Here is a 22,805-nt window from a genome sequence, read left to right on the forward strand (position 1 = left end):
TGTAGAGAAATTTGTCTTTTCAACAAGACGTGTTTGCCAATAATTATTGTATGAGTGATAAGGGTTAACGGGCAAGGTTGTTTTTTTTCTCCAAGGGTAGATTAGGATTTTTCATGCCCAAGAACATGTTTTGGACATTCAAAATGGGTTACTCGAGATAGGGAGGTAATTGGGGTAGGGTAAGGGGATGCAGGCTATTTTTATTGAATGTTGGTTAGGATTCTTCATGCCCAAGAGCTTGCTTTGGACATTTTAAAAAAAAACTGGTTACTCAGTTAAGAAATGGAGGCAAGTCAGGTAGGGTACTGGGTAAAAGAAATGGGATGAGGGTAGGAAGGGTGCAGGGGCGTGAACCCCCACTGACCCCCCCAACCCTCTCCACGCAACAACCACACCATGAGAAAAAAAAGTTTCACACAAACACGCATTAAATGAAAAAAAATACAAAGACATTGGAAACAGCATTGGCCACACCTCAATCTTTCTGCCCTCAACCACGGTGCCGTGGAGCCTCTCTCGTGCTCGGTCCGCATCACCACTACTTGCGAACGTTACAAAACCGAACCCCTGCATGCAGAGAAGAACAAACGACATACAGAGGGAGGATATCAGTTATGGATAGGGTTTCAAAGGTAAAGGGATCAAAAGGGATGAGGGCATATTTTTGTTGGGTGAAATAAGAGGTATCTCGAGTGGGCGTGACACTTGGCAGCATTACAAAATAGATATACAATGGTCACATCTGTTGGTCATGGTCATACAAAAAGCATTTCACATCAAGTTGCTTTGCATAAGCAGGAAGGTAGTATGCATGTCATGGCCACTGGAGTACTAAATATATATATATGTATATATATTGATCAAGGTAAAAAATACTTGCATGACAAAAATCAGTTAATTAAACTAACCAAGAAGTTTTGATTAGACAACTATGAGATACTTGACATCTACTTCAAGTACCATCACCTATGAACTATTATATTTGTATTGAATGTGCACTGTTAACAGGTTTCTCAATTCTTCAGAGAAGACAAACAGGTAAAAACATTTCAAGGAACTCATATTCAGAAGAAAAACAAAAAGTAAAATAACATTAACTAGTAAGATTAAATGGCAAAATGATGCAGCACTAAATTAAACAATTAACACTCCAAAACTTGGAAAACAAATTTTTCAAAAATCTTGCTAGGGTCAAATTACCATGGATTTTTATATTCAGGTGCCAAAGCGAAAGAATTAAAGCTTTCCCAGAGTAAAATTTTAGAAGTATTAAAAATAACAACACTTCACACATCAACATACTACAATGGCCACTACATTACAGTGATGCTCGGATCCATTTCCTACAGAGCAGGAACGGATTGGACCAAGCTAACTGCCACTAATGCACCACGTGCCATTCCCCCTTGCATTATATGGCAACAAAAGTATACATAATTATAGATATTTATATATTTATATATATGTATGTATAGGATATACATGGCTTCAGCTGTGGTATTATTCAATCAATTAATCAAGGTACATAGGCAATATTCAAAGCAGGCTAAAAGAGAGAGAATAGATAAAGAAAGGCAGAGTGTGTTGTAAGTTTTAAAGAAAGGGTTAGGGTAGGGATCAACAAAGAGTAAGACTGATGATAGTGATGAAATGAAAACTTAAGTCTTAAATTGGATCATCTGGCAGGAGATACTTTAAACTCTAGACAATGATTATGATACATATCCTAATAAAAAAATGAAACCATCTGTTCACTCCTACTTTCTTGCTTCTAAATTAAAGCCTGATCATATCATATTCTATATCAAGTATGGCATTCTGCTTAAACTGCTGATGGTTTATGATCGATTTTAACTTGTTCATTCTGTCATGTCCTAAGGCAAATCTTCCTTAAAATATCTTTTTTTTCTCATAGAGATAACATTATTTCCTTCAATTCTGTCAATTTACTTCTAAGTATCAAGGAGCAACTCATTGAAAGCCTACAGAGAGCAGAAACAAATCATACCCAAAATCATTACAAATGGACCACTTAGATTTATAGTCACAAGCATTTACATTCCTGCATTAAAAATTAAATTTGAAATAAACCTGAAAAATAAACTATGAAAAGTCTTTTGGGTATCCAAAGTTAAATGATCTAAATGAAGACAAGATCAACCCTAGACACTCCACACATGTTAACTATAATCTCATCCAGTCAGGCATGACTTCAGACAGTCACTAAGATAAAGTAGCCAAGATATTGATTTCCACATTCGGTTCTAATTAGTATATAAAAATGTCACTTTGTGATCAATGAAAAATGTTCTGAGAAATTCATGCTAGTGCTAACATTCCAGGTTGAATGGGGGAATCAAAAGTCTGAGGTTCCTCTCAAGTTCTAAAATTATGATGAGGCCTTGATAAATGGAGCATAGAATGTAAAACCTCTAAAAACAAAATAGGAATAATAATGTAAGGATCCTGTGTATATATGTGAATATAAACCCATGAAAATCTAGCAAGGAAATATATGAAGAAGTGCAGAAAAGCAAATAAGACTTCAATTGACAGATTCTAAAGCCATCATCATGGGACGTGACAATAAAAATTTTAACGATGAAATGAAAGGGCTCAAATGAACTGAACTTGGTGTAAAACAGGTAGCAGTGTGGCAAATTGGTGACTTTTTAAACGCACAGGCATTGACTACCTCAAGGGAGCACCACATGACATGACAGCCTCCAGGCAAGAGGCACTGCTCAGGCCGAGGACAAAACGCTTCCCGCAAGACACTCTACAGAGAGAAGAAGCTACAAAGAAGCTTGTGTGCTCCTCACGCCCTAAGAGCACAACTAAAGACAGAAAATAATAAACGAGTGGAGCACATTCATAATTAGATTCAAACATACAAACATACTCAGCAGTGTCACCAGAAATTACAAACGATTCAATTAAAATGTAAAGAAAAACTGAGATGTACAAAAAATCCACTCAGACAAACACGACACACAATAAGTACTGCCAAATATTTTGCTTGGATATTTTCAAAAACCACATTATAGATGGAGATATATTAATGTAGTCAACAAAAAGCTTCAATTATTAAACTAAAACATCTGAATGCTTTCATAATTCCTTTGGTGAAAAAGAAACAAGACTAGGATGCAGAACAATGCCCATAATTATTTACAAGTGAGTGCCAGAAATAAGTTTTGCAGATGGACTTATACACAGGACTTATCTGGAGAAAAAAACAGGACATCATGCTTATCTCTATCACCTCCTCATTGCTGTGGACACAAATGCAATCTGATGGATAAGGATGGAATAAGAGGAGTGTTACGGCAGCAATGTCTTTCAAGACTGATGGATTCAAAACAAAGTAGAGCGGTTAAATGTCTGCAACATTTGCCAACAGCACAAGAAGAAATTTTAAAAAGGTGGGCTGTTAGGAGCAGAGTCCATCAATCTAGATGGAAAGGAATGCTACTAATGACAAATAGATAGAGCCATTTCAAGTATGGTCACACCAGAGCGCAAGATGGCAAAAGTATTGCAAATGGTAGAGGGGATCTGGTGGAAGGGAAATAGGAACTACTACGTAACTGAATGGTGGGTTGGTGTTGCTGCCACGGAGAAGCGCATCGAACCACAAAGAACTCTTTCCAGCATTGAAATTCAATGAATGAATTCCGGTGGCTCCCAGGTACCCATAAAGATCTTTTCAGCCTCCAGCTCCACCATAATTAGCATTTAGGAGCTTGGTATTTTAATAGATTTATAATGTTGCTTTGTTTCCTTTCCCTTACTCCTTAGTCTTCTCAAATCTCTTTTCAGCTGAACACATCAATATCGACCAGAATGTTTAATTTCATTACTATTAAATATACTCGAGTCATTAAGTCGTAACTTCAAGTGATAATGGTTCACCATAAAATGGACATGATAAATGAAATTCAAACTTCTACTTAATAGCCAAACAACATGTCCACATGACCCAATTCTTAAATAATAATAGTAATCGAGAGACTAACCTCCCTTTTTTTTAACCTAGAAATAAGTGTCTGAGATAGCTTCTTGACTTGTTAACCTTCAGTAAAAAATAACGGTCCACTTCCTTTCATGTTTCCTCATTTAAAATGCTAACACTAAACAAACCAAAATATGGAAAAAGTAAAACACACAGCTACTTGTGGATTCATATGTGATTTTTATCTGAAAATGCTTTTTTTAATGACTCAAACATAATTCTTGGAAATAAAAATAAAATATAATTACATGGTGTCCAGATTACTTACTACAATTCCCTTGGTTTCCAAAGTTTTCAAGGTTTAAATCGAATCTCCTGGAGCTTGACTGTGATAAGTTCCAAACAACTTTTAATTGAAATTTTTATCCACTCAAAAACAATATCTATCATCTGGATTTATCCATAAAAATAAGCACAGTCAAAAAAATGAGTAGAGGTACAAGTTAAAGTAAAAAAACATATAAACAAAGCGCTGAGGCAAGCAGCCACAATAACTAATAGTTTATTGGTCACCATGTAATTTCCAGAAGTTTTTGGAAAAATAGAAAAAATTCTCCGAGCTAAATGAGACTTAAAAATGGACTGAACATCTATGGTTTTTCAGGTTGATGGATGCACTGCATCAAGTTCTAAACCTATCTAGAGGCACAAGTTGAAAACAATGTCAATTTGCATGAGTACACTTATGGCAACAAAGTACATATGTAGCTACGCCAAGGCGTTATGTACCGCAAGCAATCTAATAATCAATGAAAGCAAAATTCTGGTATCTCAATGAGATTTTCCCCACATTATATAATACCTAATATTCATTATAACTTGCTCAAGAAGGTTTGAAAACACTAATTAGAGTAACATAGCATATTCTACTTTTAAAAAAGCATCTTCTTGATGCCATTGAATTTTAAACTCACTAAATTTCCAGTATCATACTGGAATTAAGAGAAAAGAATTGTTTAAAACCTACACACAGAGAGCTAAACAAAAAATACCCAGGAAGTAATAAAGATTGAATCTCAGACAAGACTTGCTGGTGATTTCTTCAAAATAGTAATATATGCACTAGTAAAAATGAGTGTTAACTTGCACTTATCAGTGCCAATTCAAACATCTTTCAGTTTGTTTCATAATGGCGTGCTAATACGTGTTTATGCCTGCATCTAGCAGCTTCCTCACAGAAGAATGTACAGTGAAAAAATTCATCTGGCACTTACTTCACAAACAGCAAGCATATCCATGTGGCTAAGAGATATAAAAGATTAGTGTTACATTCACTATACTGTCTACATATGCACCTCCAAAACTAATTCAGCCATGACAACGATTAATAATTTTTCTTCAATCTGTCTACATTCATGCAAGATCTTAGGCAACCATGGACCTAGCAAAAGGGGCAGACAGGCTTGTATGAGAGGCAGGCCAATTGCATTGCAGCAAAGGTGAGAAGAATCCAATAAACACTCGACCGTGGCAGCAAAGGAGTCCAGGATATATCAGTGTAAGAAAAACCACAAGGATTTAGAGGCTAGGTTAGGAATGGAGTTCGTGGGAGAAATAGGATGAATGGGATAGTCCAAATCAATGTTGATATCCAAAAGTCACTATTCTTCATCAGAGAAAGCTCACATTGCTTATCATAGTCTTTAAAGAAAACAAATTCTTCCAAATGACAGCGACGGTAAGAAAACATAACAAATGCCAAGGATAGCATATGTAATGAATGAATGCAGGTGCTTAGAGAAGTGTGAAGCAAGGAATTTGGAAAGAAAAATTTTGATGTCGTGAAAAAAGAATGGGAAACCAGATGAAGCAAGAATAACAAGGTTTGAGGGGTTACCAGTAACTGATAATTAATTTTCACCCAAATATGTGCTCAAATACCAAAGATTCCATCAATTAATTCTTGACTCAAGTTTTTGAAACTCTAAGGAAATAATAAAAAAATGAAGTAATGCAACAAAGTTTCAAATAACAATCTTATACTTGTATTCAGATTAAGAAAATACTCTATTTGTTAAGTCATCATCAAAATGACGAACTTCTTAAGGGATGACAAGGCAGGATCAGGATGCACTAGCAAGGGAGAAGGCTGACAAATTTGCAAGGTAAGGTACGTGTGAAATGAGTGAGAAATAGGCAAAACAGGCACGTGGATTATTCATCTAATGTTTAATTGTACCTATGACCCAATCAGATTTCCAAAAATGCCTTATATAATAAGTGGAGGTTATTTCCGTACTCTAAAACATTCACTGTCCATTTAAATTAAACACCGGCAAAATCAAAGAGCCATTCTGGTTCTCAAACAAAATAAAACTAAATGAACATGCCAAAATATGTGACAGTAGAAATGAAAAAGCAAATGAATTGATGAATTTAGCAATATACTATTTTTAAATTCAAATAGAATTCATCAAATGCCAGGATGAGAGAAAAAATGATTACACATGAAACACCCATTCTAATTCACCCCTTTGGATTACAGAATGACTAGGGTAATTTTTATATCAACCAAGTTACAACTACTACACATAGAAAGCAATAACCTCCACTGACTAAGTGGGCATTGGAATTAGGTTAAAATAAATTAGAATCAAATGGTATTTCAAGATACCTCTACAGTTATCATAACTCAGGAAAGCATTTTTCCCTATGCAATGATTTTGTATGTAAATGTCACCCAAAAAGAAAGGCAATTAAGGTTGATAAATTAAGTTAAAAATTACAAAAACATGTTAAAGTAAAAACTTTAATGCTAACTAATATTATATTTAAGGCTAAAATTCTGAATCACACCAATAGCAAAAAATGGGCTCAAGGATGCAAAAATTACATGAGACAACATAGCAAACTACGTAAGTAAAAGGGAATAGGATTCACACTATTTTCAACCTTCCACAGATGCAATGCATAAAATTGAGCGGGTAACACATTTACTCTAAAATTAACCAGGTTTTCCTCTTTGACCCCTATTTAGTGTAAATAGATACTCAAGATCAACAACTCTCAACACAATAATGACGTGAAGGGTCATAAGTAGCCCATTTCCCACTATTCATTACACCCAAAATTGGGCTTTACATTTTACATTAATTAATTACGATTATCAAGCAAATGAATATATTTGACCAAGAGCTTCCAAATCAAAACTTTCATTGAGAACAAAGCTAATTAGCTTGTTGGTGGCTGTATCCTGACATTGACATAGATTCTCATAACTTTTCAGGAATCCACTTACTTTTAATCCTACTGTTCAAGAGAACCGATTATCAAACAACTATTGAATGCAAGTAGTAGATAGAAAATCCAACAAATAATAAACAGCCAAGTATTTATTTTAGACAAACCTGTGAAGAAAAGCTAAATTAAGAGATACAAAGCGGATTACTCTCCAAAATTGGAATAGCAAGAAGTGCTTCTTAGGAGAAATCTAGTAGAGCGTAAGTTGCTTTACGAATACCTTACTTTATTCAAAGAATTTTTTTTTTAATCCACCTTTGTATCCCTTAAATATTTTAGAAAATTAGTCAATCCTTGGCCCATTTTCACTAGACTACAGTGAATGAATTGCTTGTCAGACAAATAATAATCTCCGGATAAAAAGATATCACTGCCACTGATTGTTAGATAGACAGGCAATAAGAATAGACAGATATTAATAGAAAGATTCAAATATATGCACAACTTCCTTAACAGTTGCAAGCTCCATATTTAGTTAGCACATAACATGTAAATGGATAGCAAATAAAAAAGAATTTCTTACTTAAATTAAAAATCACAATTGTGAAAGTTCATCACTGAATGACTAATGTTCATGCATATATATGTATGTATATAAGTTCCAGTCAAAATTTAATGGAATGTATTTACACATTTAGAAGTGATTCCAACATGTATGGATGAAAATGCACAATCAGATCATAAACAAATTAGCGATTGGTTTCCAAGTATTGGGGCCATAAAAGAAGTTAGCAAGCCGGGTGACACTTTCTCAGACCCCAAACAACAATCTAAATTATATTTATAAAAACATTACATGAATACTAAAGACGTCCATTGTCAATTATTTCTCCTGATGCAAGGCATAAAAAAATATTAATTGCTTTATAGTTGTAGGGATATGCAGCTTTAATGATTTTTATGCAATTACAGATTTAAAAAAATACTTCAATACACATTTAGAGTAACCACCACATGCAATGAACACAACTTTAGTGCTACATAAGAACTTCTGTAAAAAGTGGCAATGACATAATTTTGGCAATCAAAATTAACTTTTTCTCAAATATTATAAGCATTCATTCACTGCAGTTTTGGTGAAATGTTTACAATAACATCTAGGATAAAGACTTCCCACTAGAGGCTAGAGGGAAATAAATTTTGGCGACATCCCGGGAGAAGAAATCCAAGGTCCAATGATGTTCGGCAAAAGACACTAAATTCCTTTCCCTGACACTTTTATACTGCTCAAAAAACGGCATTGGCCAGAAAGATGTAATGCTCATTCATGAAAAAATTTCTTTGGAAATGACAAATTAAGTGAAAGAGAATAAAACTGTAATATATTGTGATGAGACTATATTAGTCTAGTGATGAATCTATGCTAAAATATTTTATTATTCATTCAAAATGACTTTATTTAAATACTTACAATCCAAGTTCATGAATACTACGATTTATATTGATCAAATTACAATTATAAAAATTGCAACATAGAGTCAAAAACTACATTTAAGCACCAAAAATGCGATGAAAGTGAAATTTTAAGGGATAACTTCCCTTGAATAACTGTTTGCTTCGAGTAAATACCAATACAACGGCAAAGAGCGATAATCGGACTCTCTCAAAGAAACCCGGAGAATTGCGAACAATACCGCTGACTTTTTAAGGGAAAAAAACTGGGAGCCTTTCCATCATCGCATTTCATTTGTTTCAAATGATACGACGCGACGAAAATACATCCTTGTCGCATAATCTGAACCCTAGTTCCGCAGCTTCCCGTTAGTTGGCGCCACTAGTGACGCGTCTTTTGCGATTTCGTTTTCTGATCGATAACCCTGAAAGGGTGGGTGTGGTGTAATCTATCTATGCGAATGTTTCAAATGGGATTGGAAAATTCTACGAACAATCTTGGCCAAAGTAGATAGTAGTTAAGCCAAAATATCTGAATAATACCATTCATTAACGTCAAAGGAAACGGCTATATACATTGGAGCTTGTTTCCTACATCCAGGGACGTCACCGTCATGAAAAACTCAGACTTGGTACGATCACAGATTAATGGAATCATTCACCAAAAATGACTGTCAAATAAACAATAAAAGTTTCCAATCGACAATGGCAATGGTTCATACAAAATAATCAGTGAAAATATTAATAATTCAAGTAATAAAATTGAAACGAAAAGTGATCTGCTTACCTTAGACCCTCGCTCATTAAAAATAATTTCCACATCTAAAATAGGGCCGAATTGCTGCAATACAATCGTAGAACGGACGAACATCGGCCAAGAAAGAGGAAGAGAAATTATAGCGAATTAGACAACTTTTCGTGGGACGGAAAACCAATCAGGAAAAATACAAGCATATAATCTACACAACTACAAGACCTCATGCAAGTCGCAAAGAAGAAAAGGACCAAAAACTAGAAAATGGATTTCCAATTAAAGCCTTCCCTCTTTCCGAAAATTTCACACCCGAAACAAAGAAAATTATTCATTGTCTCTACTTTGACAGCACTAGTACATACATATTTTGAGAATAAAACTCCGACGTGAAGAAAATCATAAAATAAAACATTTATAACAATTTCTGCAAACATTTAAACATTATGTACATCTAGTTAATATAGTTAAACCTAACTGATCACGGAAATTTGTTTCAAACAATATGCATAGCAAAATATATAATTGCTGCAATCAGGGCAACGAATTGATAACATAGCTGAATTATGAAGGTTTCGAATGGAAAATTTGGCGACTGTTACGCTAGTTGCCACAAAAAATTCGATGGATACTTTTCCCAAAAAAATATAAAAAAAATGCTAAAATAAAGGAATTTAAGTTTCTGGAGCTTTGATGATAGCTCAAAGACAAAAAATGTCCATTTATCTCAGTGCAGTTTCGATGAGGCGATGAGCCCTAGCAATAGATTATATTAGACAGGAAACTTCTCGGCGAACACGAATCGTGCAGAACCCCATTCAGTATCGCACTTTGCCTCATTCCTTAAGTGACAAAATAAGAGTGAATACACATTAAAGAACGAATACCTTGGCATATTTTTGACAACGCAGATTACGCAAGAGGATTCGGTTGCGTATGTAATGTGACAAGAGAAAGTGACATTATATTTGTAAATAAGTAATTTACACCGGCACAGCCACAACGCAAATGTTATTAGTAAAATGTAGCTTCAAGTACATAAAATGTAGGAAGCAATCGCACACCAACGAGGCTCCTCTAAAACACTTATTCGAAATGGGAGAACTCATTTATTACTTCCGGTGAAAGATTGAAAGAAAACATACTGAAATCAAATCACTGGCGGTCCTGAAAAAAAGACAAATATCAGCAGAAAAAAAATCCCAAGACTTTTTCTGAACAGACAATCAATTTTTCTTCTTTTCATAGAGCACTTGCGAATAATTCGATTTCCCGGTGGCTTTCAAAATAACAAAATCTGAGTTTAAAATATACATATAATATAACCACATATTTGAATGGATTCGTAGGCTAATTACACCACCGAACATCTACGTTCAACTGCAACAAGCACGCAGTCCCAAATAATCATTCTTACTGAACTGAGGCATGAAAAACATCCATCACGAATTATTTTTTCACGGGCTATAATTATTTAATCTTATTAAATAATTCTTTTATTTTGAATTAAAGAGAGAATACCTGAGAATTTCACTTTAACTCCATCTCAATAACCGAGAGAACGAGCCCATGCATGTGCCGTGGCACTGGCCAGGCAAAATCAAAACATTAGTGAGTTTGCAAACTAAATTATGAAACCACGATACATAGGACCTCACTTCATCGAAACTGCACTGCTACTCCACGGATGTGGTAATACTAAACTGTGACGCAAGCCTAAGGCGAGGTAGGGAGAAAAAGTGGTCCTTAGACAATTATAAAAAACTATAACGTAAATACAACGGTAAAAGACCAAGAATAAAATGAAAACTCACCCCAAACATGGCCCTCAGATCTGGATCCCTAAACCTAAATGGTATATTGGACACGTGCAGCCTCTTGGGTTGGTTCTTCCCGACGGACGACGCGTTGACGGCGACCAGCGCATTCGACGCCTCCGACCCCGCGCCGGGTCCCGCGGCTGCCCCGGCGACTCCGGCCGTCGTCGCCGGACTCTGAGGCTCGTCCTTGATGGCCGAAGACGAGTTGTTCTCCTTGGGCGAGTTTCCGGCTGCCGTGGGGGCACCTCCCGGGCCCGTCGTCGCCACGCCTTGCTGTTGCTGCTGTTGTTGGGACGCTGCGGCTGCCGCGGCGGCGGCTGCGGCGGCGGCTGCAGCGGCGGCCGCCTCCGGTTCCGTCTGCTTCGGGAGATGGAAGGGGGGGAGAAAGAGAACACTTGTCAGGTCTCCACGGATAACCAAGGACACTCATTGAATTAGGGTGTCCAGCAGCCAGGTAATTAAAAAAATTACATGATACATACATGTTTTCCAGATATCATTTGTATTTTCATTTGGAGTAATTATCTATTTAAATGAAAAAATAATGTTTGATATTTTTTTATGGACGATTGAACTTCAAGATTATTTTTAAGCTTGAAAATCGGAGGAGTAAAGAAAAGAACAGCACAATTTAAAAAACTTGGGAATACCGTCCGCCCGCTTTTTCCGTCCGTTTCCTTATACTTTTCGCTGATCCCATAATGCTTAACATTCTCACTTCAATACAATCCCAAAGCGACGCAACAATAGCTCTTTATGTTCTCTTGCTACTTGATTTTGAAAATTATATTTCACTGCATAAAACTTAATTTCGATTAATATTTCTCGTTTATGTCAATAATCCATCGGAACGGAGATTTAAAATTGGTACGTGTAATCGCAAATATTAATAAACTCTCACTTCTTCCCTTAATTTCCTCTCCGGCTAGAAATTCATAAGTAGATTTAGCGGTGTCGTTCACAAAAATATAAAAAAAAAAACATTAGAAACCGCATCGGCACAAAAGCGTCCCAATTTCGTGGAAATAAGCCAGGCCCGGGGCCTTAAGCTGCTAGCTGGCCAGGGTTTCAGCTCATTTCTACCTTTCCCTCGCGTGAATGGGCCTCTGATTATGGCGCCTCTGAAGAGGACGTCGAGAGAACGTCCAGGAATTTCGATTTTCCACGAATGACTCCCACCCGACGACCTCGAAACTACCCAAATTTTAGGTCATTCTACAACGCGAATTCTGTCTCGATAACAGCCACGAAGGCAAAAGCAGTGGATTGGTCATGCACACGCAAGAAAGAGGGAGAAAATAACTAATCTCAACAACAAAATTGGGATACGAAACCGGCCTTGGGAGTTTATTTAGAGTCACGCGGCATATTTCAACCGATTGCCTCAGAATACTGGTTTTAAAAAAAGTCCAAAACAGTTCCACGTGTTTGACGAGCGAACAACATCAATTTTGCAAAATCGCTCGCAACGAAAAACCGAATAACACAAGGCTCAGCACTTCCTGAACGTAGGCAACATTACCATGATTGTAGCATACGTAAATAAAAATGCCAGCATTCATCGCATTCCAGATTATTTATTCAGACATATTCATATTTCTTTCAAGCTTGGTATAATCGCAATTGCACTGCTTCTTTGTCAATATCATTAAGTAACTAGTGCGATGCTTGGTGAAGCCTTGCTTCGCCAAGTATATCACATTGAAGCGAGTGGATATACCGGAGGCCGGCTCTGAAAGTACGACTGATGAAATATCTGCGACGGACATTCATTTCTCAAAATAAAAGAGGGGACAAGGGCTGATTTTCGATTGGTAGGGATTTACTTCATCCCTTTTACCCTTTCACTTATTCACTCGATAGCGACTAGCACCACCATTTGGCGTAGAATGCAATAAAAACAATTTTAAAACACGATGGATATTATTGTGCAAGAATAAAATAAGCGAAGCGAGCAAGAATGCATTACCTCATCTTATCAAATGCTATATGTTATTGGTTCAAATTATTAAACTGTGCCCAATCGAAGGCCTGAATAACTGATCAGTTTTGCCTATTTCAGGGTGCGTACTGGTGCATTGGAGCGTATGTTCGCTTGCCCGCAAAAATTAAGAGGAAGCATTACACCCCCTCGGTCAGGTCAGTTTTTTTATGAGAAGTATTACTTGTCTAAAAGTTATGTCATCACATTGAAATTTTCAGAATGTCTACAGTAGACCCTTGTCCAAATTTTTTCAGTATCTCCCATTCAAAATTTGACATATAAATATAAATTGCCAAAATATAACGAGGTAACATTTAATGCATTGAAAAAAAAGACCTAATACTTATATCCTAAAATATTCAACATGACCACGATTCGATTAAAACAAGTAATATGGCCAGGAAAATAGACCAGTAAAGCAGGATTAATGAGTCATTTTAAATACGAGGAGATTCCTACGAGGAAAAACACCGGTGCTGCTGACTTAACCAAAAGGTGACGTCATTTCCAAAAGCTGACGAGTTCAAGAGGAATCAAGGATGAGTACAAAAGCACCAAAGCTACCACCCGCACGAGCGGCATTCCAGCAAAAAAAAAAGAGGTACAAAAGCCAGTTACGGTCAAAAAGCACACTCATCTCGTCTTAGATATACGTTCTCTTAAGACCTGGTTACGAGATACATAAACACGCACGAGTTAATGTCTAAATGTATGAAAGCGTGAACGAACAAGAAAATGCACCGAATGAAGCCACCCAACTTGTGCGAGTGCACGAACACAAAATAGAACCAGTTCTAATTTGGTTCATGCGTTCGTGCATGTTCCGTTTCACCAAAATCTTTCATTCATTCACACACTAACTCGTACGTGTTAATTTAGCGAGTAACCAGTGGGATATCCATGGGGGGGAGGGTTTCCGGGTTACAAGCCCTCCCCCCCTCGTGAGCCATTAAACGAGTAAGATGGCCTCAATAAATAAATAAATACTTTGTTTTGATAAATACTAGTAAAAATTGCTGTTTTTAAGCCTTAAAAATCACGTTTTCAGCATAACAAAATTCCCGGACCCTTGCCCTGGGTTGTTTCCCATACACCCCACGGAGAAGGGCCCCAAAATATCCGGAAAACCCCCCCCAAATTTCAAAATCCTGACTACGCCACCGCGTGTAACCAGGCCTTAGGATCCACGCTCGAGTCAAAGGCCGACGTGGACTTATGTGTGAGGGAAGAAGAAGTTAAAACAATCACAAGCTCGAAACATCAAAAAATCAACACCGAGTCTGGGCTCAGCCATGTATGGAGTAGGAAATGGAGAAGGAAGAAAGGGAAGAGCGGGAGATGGGAACGCGAGAGGCGGAAATTGTGAGGGACGGAAGCATTCGTTTGAGGGTTTATTGGCGTGAGAGTGAAAGGAGGGCGAGGGAGCGGGATGGTCGCGGGAATTCGGAGGAATGATGCGGGGAAACGGGACATCGCACACATCGTAAAAAAAATCATCCACAGAGCACAAAGATTGGGGAATAGTGAACTAACATCTGGAGATCTTGTATGATAGGCTGCCAGTGGTGGAAGCTCTTAATATTAATTAAATAGAAGCCTCATGAAATCCTTAATAAGAAGACGGAACAACCTAAGAGGCCACATTTTGAGGCATGACGGCCTGATGAAGACAATCGTCGAGGGATAAGTGGATGGCAAGAACGGAAGAGGAAGGCCTCTAAAGAAATATATGGAACAGGTGAAGGATGTGAAAAAGAAGAAATAAGTAGGTGTGAATAAATTAGCTGATAAGAGAATTGAGTGGAGAGCTGCGTCATACCAATCTTAGGATTGTTGACCGGTGATGATGATGAAGGCAATGCAATATTTCCAAAGGATTCATTCGAACACGACGCCTTTCGTTGTTACAACAACATTATCACAAGAATCATGTACCTTAGAGTTCTTCCATTAATATATTTATTCCTTATATTTAAATAAGAACTCTAAGGCACATGATGCACTTGATAATGTTATTTTAACAACGAAACATGTGGTTCGAATGAATCCTTCGGAAATATTTCAATGTATTATTTAAGTAAACATCTGGAATTTTCCTGGCGAATAAACAGGTTTAAGTGATCTCGAGTTTCTAGCCAAGTAAACGTTGCGAAGCCAACTTGACGTTCCAAGTCCTCAAAGAATGAACAAAAACCGCACCGAGACACGCCGAATATTATCCCATTTTCTCATCATTTCCTGAGGACGAGGGACGGACGTCGGACAGGATGCATTTTCACATCCAATTGAAAACTCGAGAGAAATTTATAGAAATGGGAAATAATGTCACAGACAATGAGGTGGAGTACGGAGTAGCACGTATCATTCAAATTCATATAGCGCAAGAAGTCGAAGCCTAATTTTAAGTATAACGGGACTAGCCACAGTGATAACTTTTTACGGGAGTCACCCGCAATGCGCAAATTGTGCTTAAAATCCACAGAGGAAAAAAATCATTCGCCTCGACCAGGATTTCCGGTTGTGCCCACAAATATCCACAGAGAGGAATGACGCCTCGGTAGCTTCAACCCGAGTTCGAATCCTGGCCAAGGCGAATGACTTTTTCTCTGTGAATTTTTCACACAAATCGAAGCCTGTTTCCTTTTTTCGGGAAGAAATATTCTGATGATTACAAGGCTTCCTTCAGTAAATGTTACGAAATTTTACGACACTGATAAGTACGAAATACTGACTACGGAAGCGAAAACACTACGCGGTGAATTCTTCTCGGGTTTCTATCCGGGTGAGCTCCATCTCCATCGCTGCCGACGTTTCGATAGAATCCTTTTCTATCGTCATCAGGGCCGATCGTCATCGGCCCTGATGACGATAGAAAAGGATTCTATCGAAACGTCGGCAGCGATGGAGATGGAGCTCACCCGGATGGAAACCCGAGAAGAATTCACCGCCATCATACGCCGGGAAAAAGTAAAATCTTACGAAAACACTACGTTTTATTTATAAGAGCACGCACCATTATGATCAACCTCAATGCATGTTTTTGACGAAGGAAGCCTGAGAAATCCCAGATTTTGAAAAAAAATACCAAAAATCTAATTTTGAAGAACTCTAAACAAGACCAAATGAAAAATACGACTGGGGGAAAAAGGACAGTCACATGAATTTTATTTTAGGAACCATAAATAATTACTAGGGTCCCAACGGTATTCGGAAAAGTACGACGGCATCTCAAGAACTCATTTAATATATTTTTCACTCAGCTCAGATAATTTCGAGACTCGAGAGAAATGCGACGTCTGGAATTATAATATCGAGTGGTTTCATTTTTGGAATAATTCCAAGAGACAAAAATGAATTTTCCAAAAATATGGCTGCGAGAGGTTCCATTATAAAACCGGGTAGAGAAACGGCAGTTGATATCGTGTGTGCTCATGCCTGCGATATTAGTAAGATGGAAACACTTCCACGACAATATAAAATAGGGCAATGAAAGCGATTGAAGACCCTTCTTCTATATCTCAGCCATTTCAGCATTTTAAACGGGGTCGGAAAAGAAGCGATTAAAGACTACAACAATGAAATTCGAGACGATTTAAAAGTACTTCCTGACTTCAATAACGATTAAATAAAAAAATAACGCAGTGGATTGAGGAGATGAAATTAAATAAGGATGCTAAGACACAAATTGCAGGTATCGATGAATAAAAGGAGATATTCCCAAGAGTGTTAATTAGTTATATCCCGCGAACGGGAAATTTTAAACACGTATTCCAATCTTATGGTTATTCTAAAAATTCATCCTTGCTACCTTCGGATATCCGAACATTTCAGCTTCAAACGATTGGATGATCTTGCAATAACACAATCACTGTTCAACGACGCGGACGATCACTTCACTCTTACATAGAATTTAACCAAAAACCCTCCAGTTACAACTGGCAGATAGAACTGGGACCAAAGGCGAGAACGCAAGGGTATAAAAGGATGGAGATGTAAACGACTTAATGGTTTGAATGTTGACTCAATCGCATCAAATACGAAGAAAAAATATCCTCGAACCGGAGAAAGAAGCGTCGGAAAAACAACGCCCCCCCCCCTGGGCGTATGGTGGCGTTCGAAAGTAAAAAAAGAAAAGAACCGTTTAAATGCGATGAAACGCCACGGACACATTACGTAATTGAGAACGCGCACGCGATGCGCCTCCTCTGTCAATGCGTTAGGATACGCATAGGAACATCACAGGGAGCGCAGAGGGGTTTCCCTTTTTGGGCACAAAACAGTGCGACAACAATGAGGGGGAGAGGGGAGGGTGTTGCGGGACGCAGAGGAACAATTGCCCTGAAAACCCCTAAACGGTCCATGCCTCGCGGAGGCTGACTCGCCTCCCGTCCCCACGACAACACTTCACTTCCTCATTATGATGAGGACGAGGGGCGGAGAGTCCCTCCGCAGCAACGGGTGACGTATGGCGGGGGCGGGAGCAGCATAAATGAGCGGCTCACCATGAGGGCCCCCTCTCTGCCGCCACCGAAACAGCCGGCCTTACCATAAACCACAGTCATGGGAATGACATCATACAATTGAAGCGACCACAGAAGGCCCAGTCCGCCATGTTGTTGGTCCTAGTATGATGACACTCGCTTACAAAGGTTCTGTACGTCTACAAGTCTTGTGGTACACGAGAGCTTGAGTACTCAGGGGAAGTGGGCAGGCTAAATCACAGCATCAATGGAGCAAGCGGCATATACGGTCCTTTAATACCACCTAATATCTCTGCATAATATGTGTCGTCATAAAAAAATTTTTGAACTGAACAGAACAAAGTTGTGCAATTAAATGAAAAATTCGCATGACCTACTGATTACTAATACTGAGGGCATGAAAATATTTCAAATGAGTACTCACAATCGTGACGGGCATATAAATAAACCGAAAAAAGCTCTTCCCCTGATGCTTTAAGGTACGAGGCACGAGGTTGCTGCAATTGTTTTACCCACTGCTGTTTTGAAAGTTTATTTGAAAATGGGTTTTAACGAGGAAGACTAAAACGAGGATAATGATAACTTTTGTTTATAAGATTGTGAACATACATACATCAAAACTTAACAAATGCCACTTAAGCAGGTGATAAGAATGAAGCTAAATAAAACACGGATTTAGTCGACCAGAAAAAAAGCGGCAAGAATCGCATTTCAGCAGTTTCAAATAAATATCTGCGGGATGGATGTGAAGCCGAAAAAGATGAAACCATGTCCATCTCTCGCTACCGAAAATGATTCCCGGGAAAGCACACTGGCTCGTTAATTTCTTGCACACATTCCCTCTTCACGCGTCGGCGAGGAAATTGTCACTTCTTCACGTGCGACACTCTGCCTCCAAGGTAAGGCGTCAAGCAGTCATCAGGGATGACAGGGGTAGGGTGCACAAGTTGTTACATTAAGATTTCTTCCTCAATGATCTCTGAGACCGCAATGCACATACACGTACCTACTATTAATCGGTTCTCCGCTGAAGAAGATTTCTCTTTCGGACATCCAGAAGAAAATGAACATAACAAATCAGCGCAGACCAGGATTTATTTTTCCGTTTTAGACTAATCATAGGAGAATGAAGCTATATTTAATACTGCATTTGAAACTGCTGACGATAGTACCTTAAACGCTCTCTAAGGCTAGTCTGCTAACGAATATAATCAATAATAGGACCATTAAAATAGGGTTGGGTTGGAGCGATTGAAATTATGACATCAAATGAAAAAATCGCTCTCTTAAGATATGAAGAAAACAAATTACATGATTCAAAGATGCATTACTAATAGAAAATTGTAGGAACAAAAATAATAAAAAAACTTAGCGTATGGAATGCCATCATCTTCGCCTCACGAACACGGTAGGTGAGAACTTTTAACAATGTAATGACAAAGGACTATTCATTGGCCACACAAGCAGATGGAAATATCTCAATCCTGACCTCGTTTAATACATGTTTAAATATTTCCTGGAGTTTACGTCAACGTATATTATACAAACAAGTTATAGCCAACATAACATTTTTATGTAAAAATATTGTATATCGTTGTTATCTTTGTATTTTATATTGTTCTTATATTTTTTCTTTCGTAGCCCTGATGATGATTTTAAATAAATCGAAACGTTGGCTATAGCTTTTTTGTATAATATACGTTGCCCTAAACTCCAGGAAATATTTAAACAAATATCTCAATCTTGATCCAAGATTCTTAAATAACAGACGAAAACCAAATATCACGATAGAGTAACACCTTAACCATCTCTCTCGGAGTAAATAAAACAGATTGTTCTTCCCAGATCAATAGGAAAACTTCAGTAGCCCACAAATGAACCGAAAAAACCACTCCGTTAGGAGCGGCTTAACAAATCATAGAAAACACACCGTCTCACAAAACCCTAATAATTTTAGTTATATTTTTAATTGTTATTCCCTCAACTACAACCGATTTGTTCACGGAGTGGCTACCCAAAACAGGACGGTGATCCTTTTGGGTGCCAAGTTCTTCTACCTATTCGATTTTTGAGACTGCGTGCACTTTTGGAAGATAAAATTAAATTATATATGAACTAACTTCCCTAAAGGAAAAACTAAGGTACGACAATGGTTTCTGTAAACCATAAGGAGAAAGCCGGAAGACGTAATCCGCAATACAAAATTTCAAAACGAAGGGGCAGTCGGTAATAGTTGAATTCCATGCCATTCATATCAAAGGAGACTTGCATCTTCTTTCCGTTATTACATTTTATGGTGAAGTTTGCCGAGCTTTTGTTTGCAATGTATCTAACCGGATGTCTCTATGAACTTCTTTTATGCTCTCTTTCACTCGCCCAATTTTTCCACGTTATTAACCAGAGACTAATAGAGGCGGGGTTACCTACGCAGAATCTTGATATTTTCTATTTTTTCTTTGACTATATTCAACACTAAATTCTTAGCTTAGATAAAATTCAATTTAAAATTTCGCTCAGGGAAGCCTTAATATCCTTTTCACTTCTAGTGCGTACAGCTATACCCAATTTAAGGACCTAACATCCACTTACGGTTTGGCGAGACACAGCAGTCACCAGTCTTGCACAAGACGCGCTCTGATTGACTATAAGGAAGCCGCAAGGATGCACTTGACCATCTTGATATGGTATATTATATGGAGGTGGTGACCGACAACTGAGTTTATTTGCGTTATAAGGAAATGGTAAGGAACGAATAAAGGAGAGAAAACTAGCGTCGGCATTCGCTCTTAACGAAAGGCGCCCTAGAACCACGCCTTATCATCCCATTTGATGGAAGGAGTGGTGCACTTTAGGTGCTCATCACAAAGCACTTAAGCAGGGATAGGGCAGTCTCCAACCAATCTTCGGGATTTCAAGCCGGACCCAGAGTGTGGCAAGCCAAACCTCAAGCCACCACACTAACCCGATCCTCAATTGACCATCTTTGTAATAGCTTATTTCCCATAATAGACCAGCCATAAAAAGGATGACCAAAAGGGGGAAAAATCACGTCCTACAAGTAGGGATAGGGCGGCCTCCAACTAATCTCCGGGATATGAAGCTAGACCCAGGGAGTGGCAAGCCAACCCTCAAGCCACCACACCAATCCGAATCCTAATATACCATCTTTGGAACGGCTTATGTCCCATAATAGACCAGACCACTAAAAAGGATAATATTGTTTCGTAGTCTTCCTTAGTGTTCTTGATTCGTTGATCTCTCCGTCTTTCGGGTTTCCGCCTCGTTGTTCGTCATAGGCTGACATAGTGGCGTAGCCAGGAATTAATATCGGGGGGGGGGGGGGGGGGGAGAAGAGGGCGACCGAAACCAGGGTGGGTATGAAATTCAGGGTACTAAGATCAGGGCTTTAAACTAATTTTAACACTTTTCATAATCGATAAAAATTCATTTTTCAAAGAAATATTTTGTAAATCCATGATTTTTCAATTTTTTCTCTTATAGAGGAAAATAATTGCGTATTTATACTTCGGGGGTTCCAGACCCCCTCTGGCTACGCCACTGGTTGACAGTTAAAAGAGTTTCGCCAGGATTCCAGCAGGCGTCATCAGGTGGAAGTTCTCACTACCTAGTCGACTTCGACCTGACACCTGGTGGAATTCCTGCGAAACTGTTATCAACCTATGACAGAAACGCGGCGAAAACCCGAAAGGATGGCGAGATCAACGAATTAATATAAAGGATAAACCGAGAGGGGTAAAAATCCACGACCGAACGGTCGGCTACCGCGCGAATGCGGGGAGGACACTTACGATGCTGACCGTCTGCTGCTCGACTCCGTTCGCCGTGGGAACTGCGTTGGCGGAGGACGTTACGGGCACCACGGACGCTGACGAGGACACCACCGGAGGAGTAAACGATCCCCCGGAGGCCGCCTGCTGTTGTTGCTGCTGCTGGATGGCGCTCGCGGCGTCCTTGCCCCCGCCGTCCTGCACCACTTTAGGCCCTCCCCCTCCGCCATCACCCCCGCCGCCTACCGCAGCCACCGAGGGCTGGCCGCCGGCCGCACCCGGAGGCGCCGCGGTGGGCGTCGCCGTGGGCGCGGCGGCGGCCGCGGCGCCGTTCTGGGAGTACGCAGCGGCGGCCGCGGCGGCGGCTGCAGCGGCGGCGGCCGCCGCATACGGCGACCCACCGCCCGCCGTGGTGCCAGACACCCCCGTCTGCACCATGTGCTGCAAAAAAAGAGACGGAAAAGGGAAATGTTAATTACATGATAAGGTAGATTTTAAAGCTATAGTAACGATAAAGAATATACTGCCCATAAGTTAAAATTAATTTAAATTACATTGTGAAAACGAGATGGAGAACATAAATAACTCTCAAATTCGTAAAGCTGAGATGAAATGACTTGATAAAATGTCTTAGGTTTTTCAATTGTAATTTTGATTGGAGCAAAATCACTCAAGAATCCAACTCGTTCAAACCATCAAATCGCTACACGAAACTAGAATCTTAGCGCCCAGTCACGTGCACTGGATAAATACCAACGACGAGGATGTAAGTTGCCAAGAAACAATCACTTGGATTCGAACTTATTGGTGACATAAATGTAGTAGCACAACTGGCATGTATCAATAACCGGCTTCTAATATCGGCAAATCGTTTTAAAAAGGTGGATTTCATCCATGACGCATGACTTATCTGATTTCACTGAAAATCATTTTTCAAATATACTTGTCCGTCAATTTTTAGGACTCAATAAATTATTTTTTTAACCAATAAGGAAGAGGTGTGGGCCTACAGGTTTCCCGAAAATAAAATACTCCAAAATTCGTGTCATCTCAAAGCACTTTTCTATTTAAATATAAGCTAACATAATTACCATTACGAGCATATAATAATAATGAATAAGCATTAAGTTTGAATTTGCTTTCAAGCCTGCGATAAAAAATTGACCACCTAGCTCCCATTTAAATATTTCCAAGTCTTTGATACAAAATCCTCAATGTGTATGCAGTTCTCTTGCGTGTCACGTGTTGTGATAACTAGCGGTTCAGCAATCTGATCCAGCACATTTTCCTTAAGCGGCAGAATGTAGCTTTCTTCTGTATTCAAAACCTGCTGA

General features: G+C 38.7%; 1 protein-coding gene across 7 annotated transcripts in view; it reads right to left on the reverse strand.

Annotated features, from left to right (window-relative positions):
• Nucleotides 1–22,805, reverse strand: part of LOC124165218 (RNA binding protein fox-1 homolog 2) — a 126,923-nt gene that overhangs the window by 35,467 nt on the left and 68,651 nt on the right. For 5 of the 7 annotated variants that reach the window (XM_046542504.1, XM_046542501.1, XM_046542499.1 and 2 more), the window contains exons 2-5: nucleotides 21,493–21,912; nucleotides 11,213–11,578; nucleotides 9,435–9,488; nucleotides 475–567 (exon numbers count right to left, since the gene is read on the reverse strand). In XM_046542504.1, the coding sequence (XP_046398460.1) occupies nucleotides 475–567; nucleotides 9,435–9,488; nucleotides 11,213–11,578; nucleotides 21,493–21,909 (930 nt within the window). In that variant the 5' untranslated portion in view covers nucleotides 21,910–21,912. The remainder of the gene's footprint in view (nucleotides 1–474; nucleotides 568–9,434; nucleotides 9,489–11,212; nucleotides 11,579–21,492; nucleotides 21,913–22,805) is intronic. The other 2 variants (XM_046542500.1, XM_046542505.1) reach the window with 2 other exon arrangements.

This window comes from Ischnura elegans, chromosome 9, assembly GCF_921293095.1.
Source record: "Ischnura elegans chromosome 9, ioIscEleg1.1, whole genome shotgun sequence".
Classification (NCBI taxonomy): domain Eukaryota; kingdom Metazoa; phylum Arthropoda; class Insecta; order Odonata; family Coenagrionidae; genus Ischnura; species Ischnura elegans.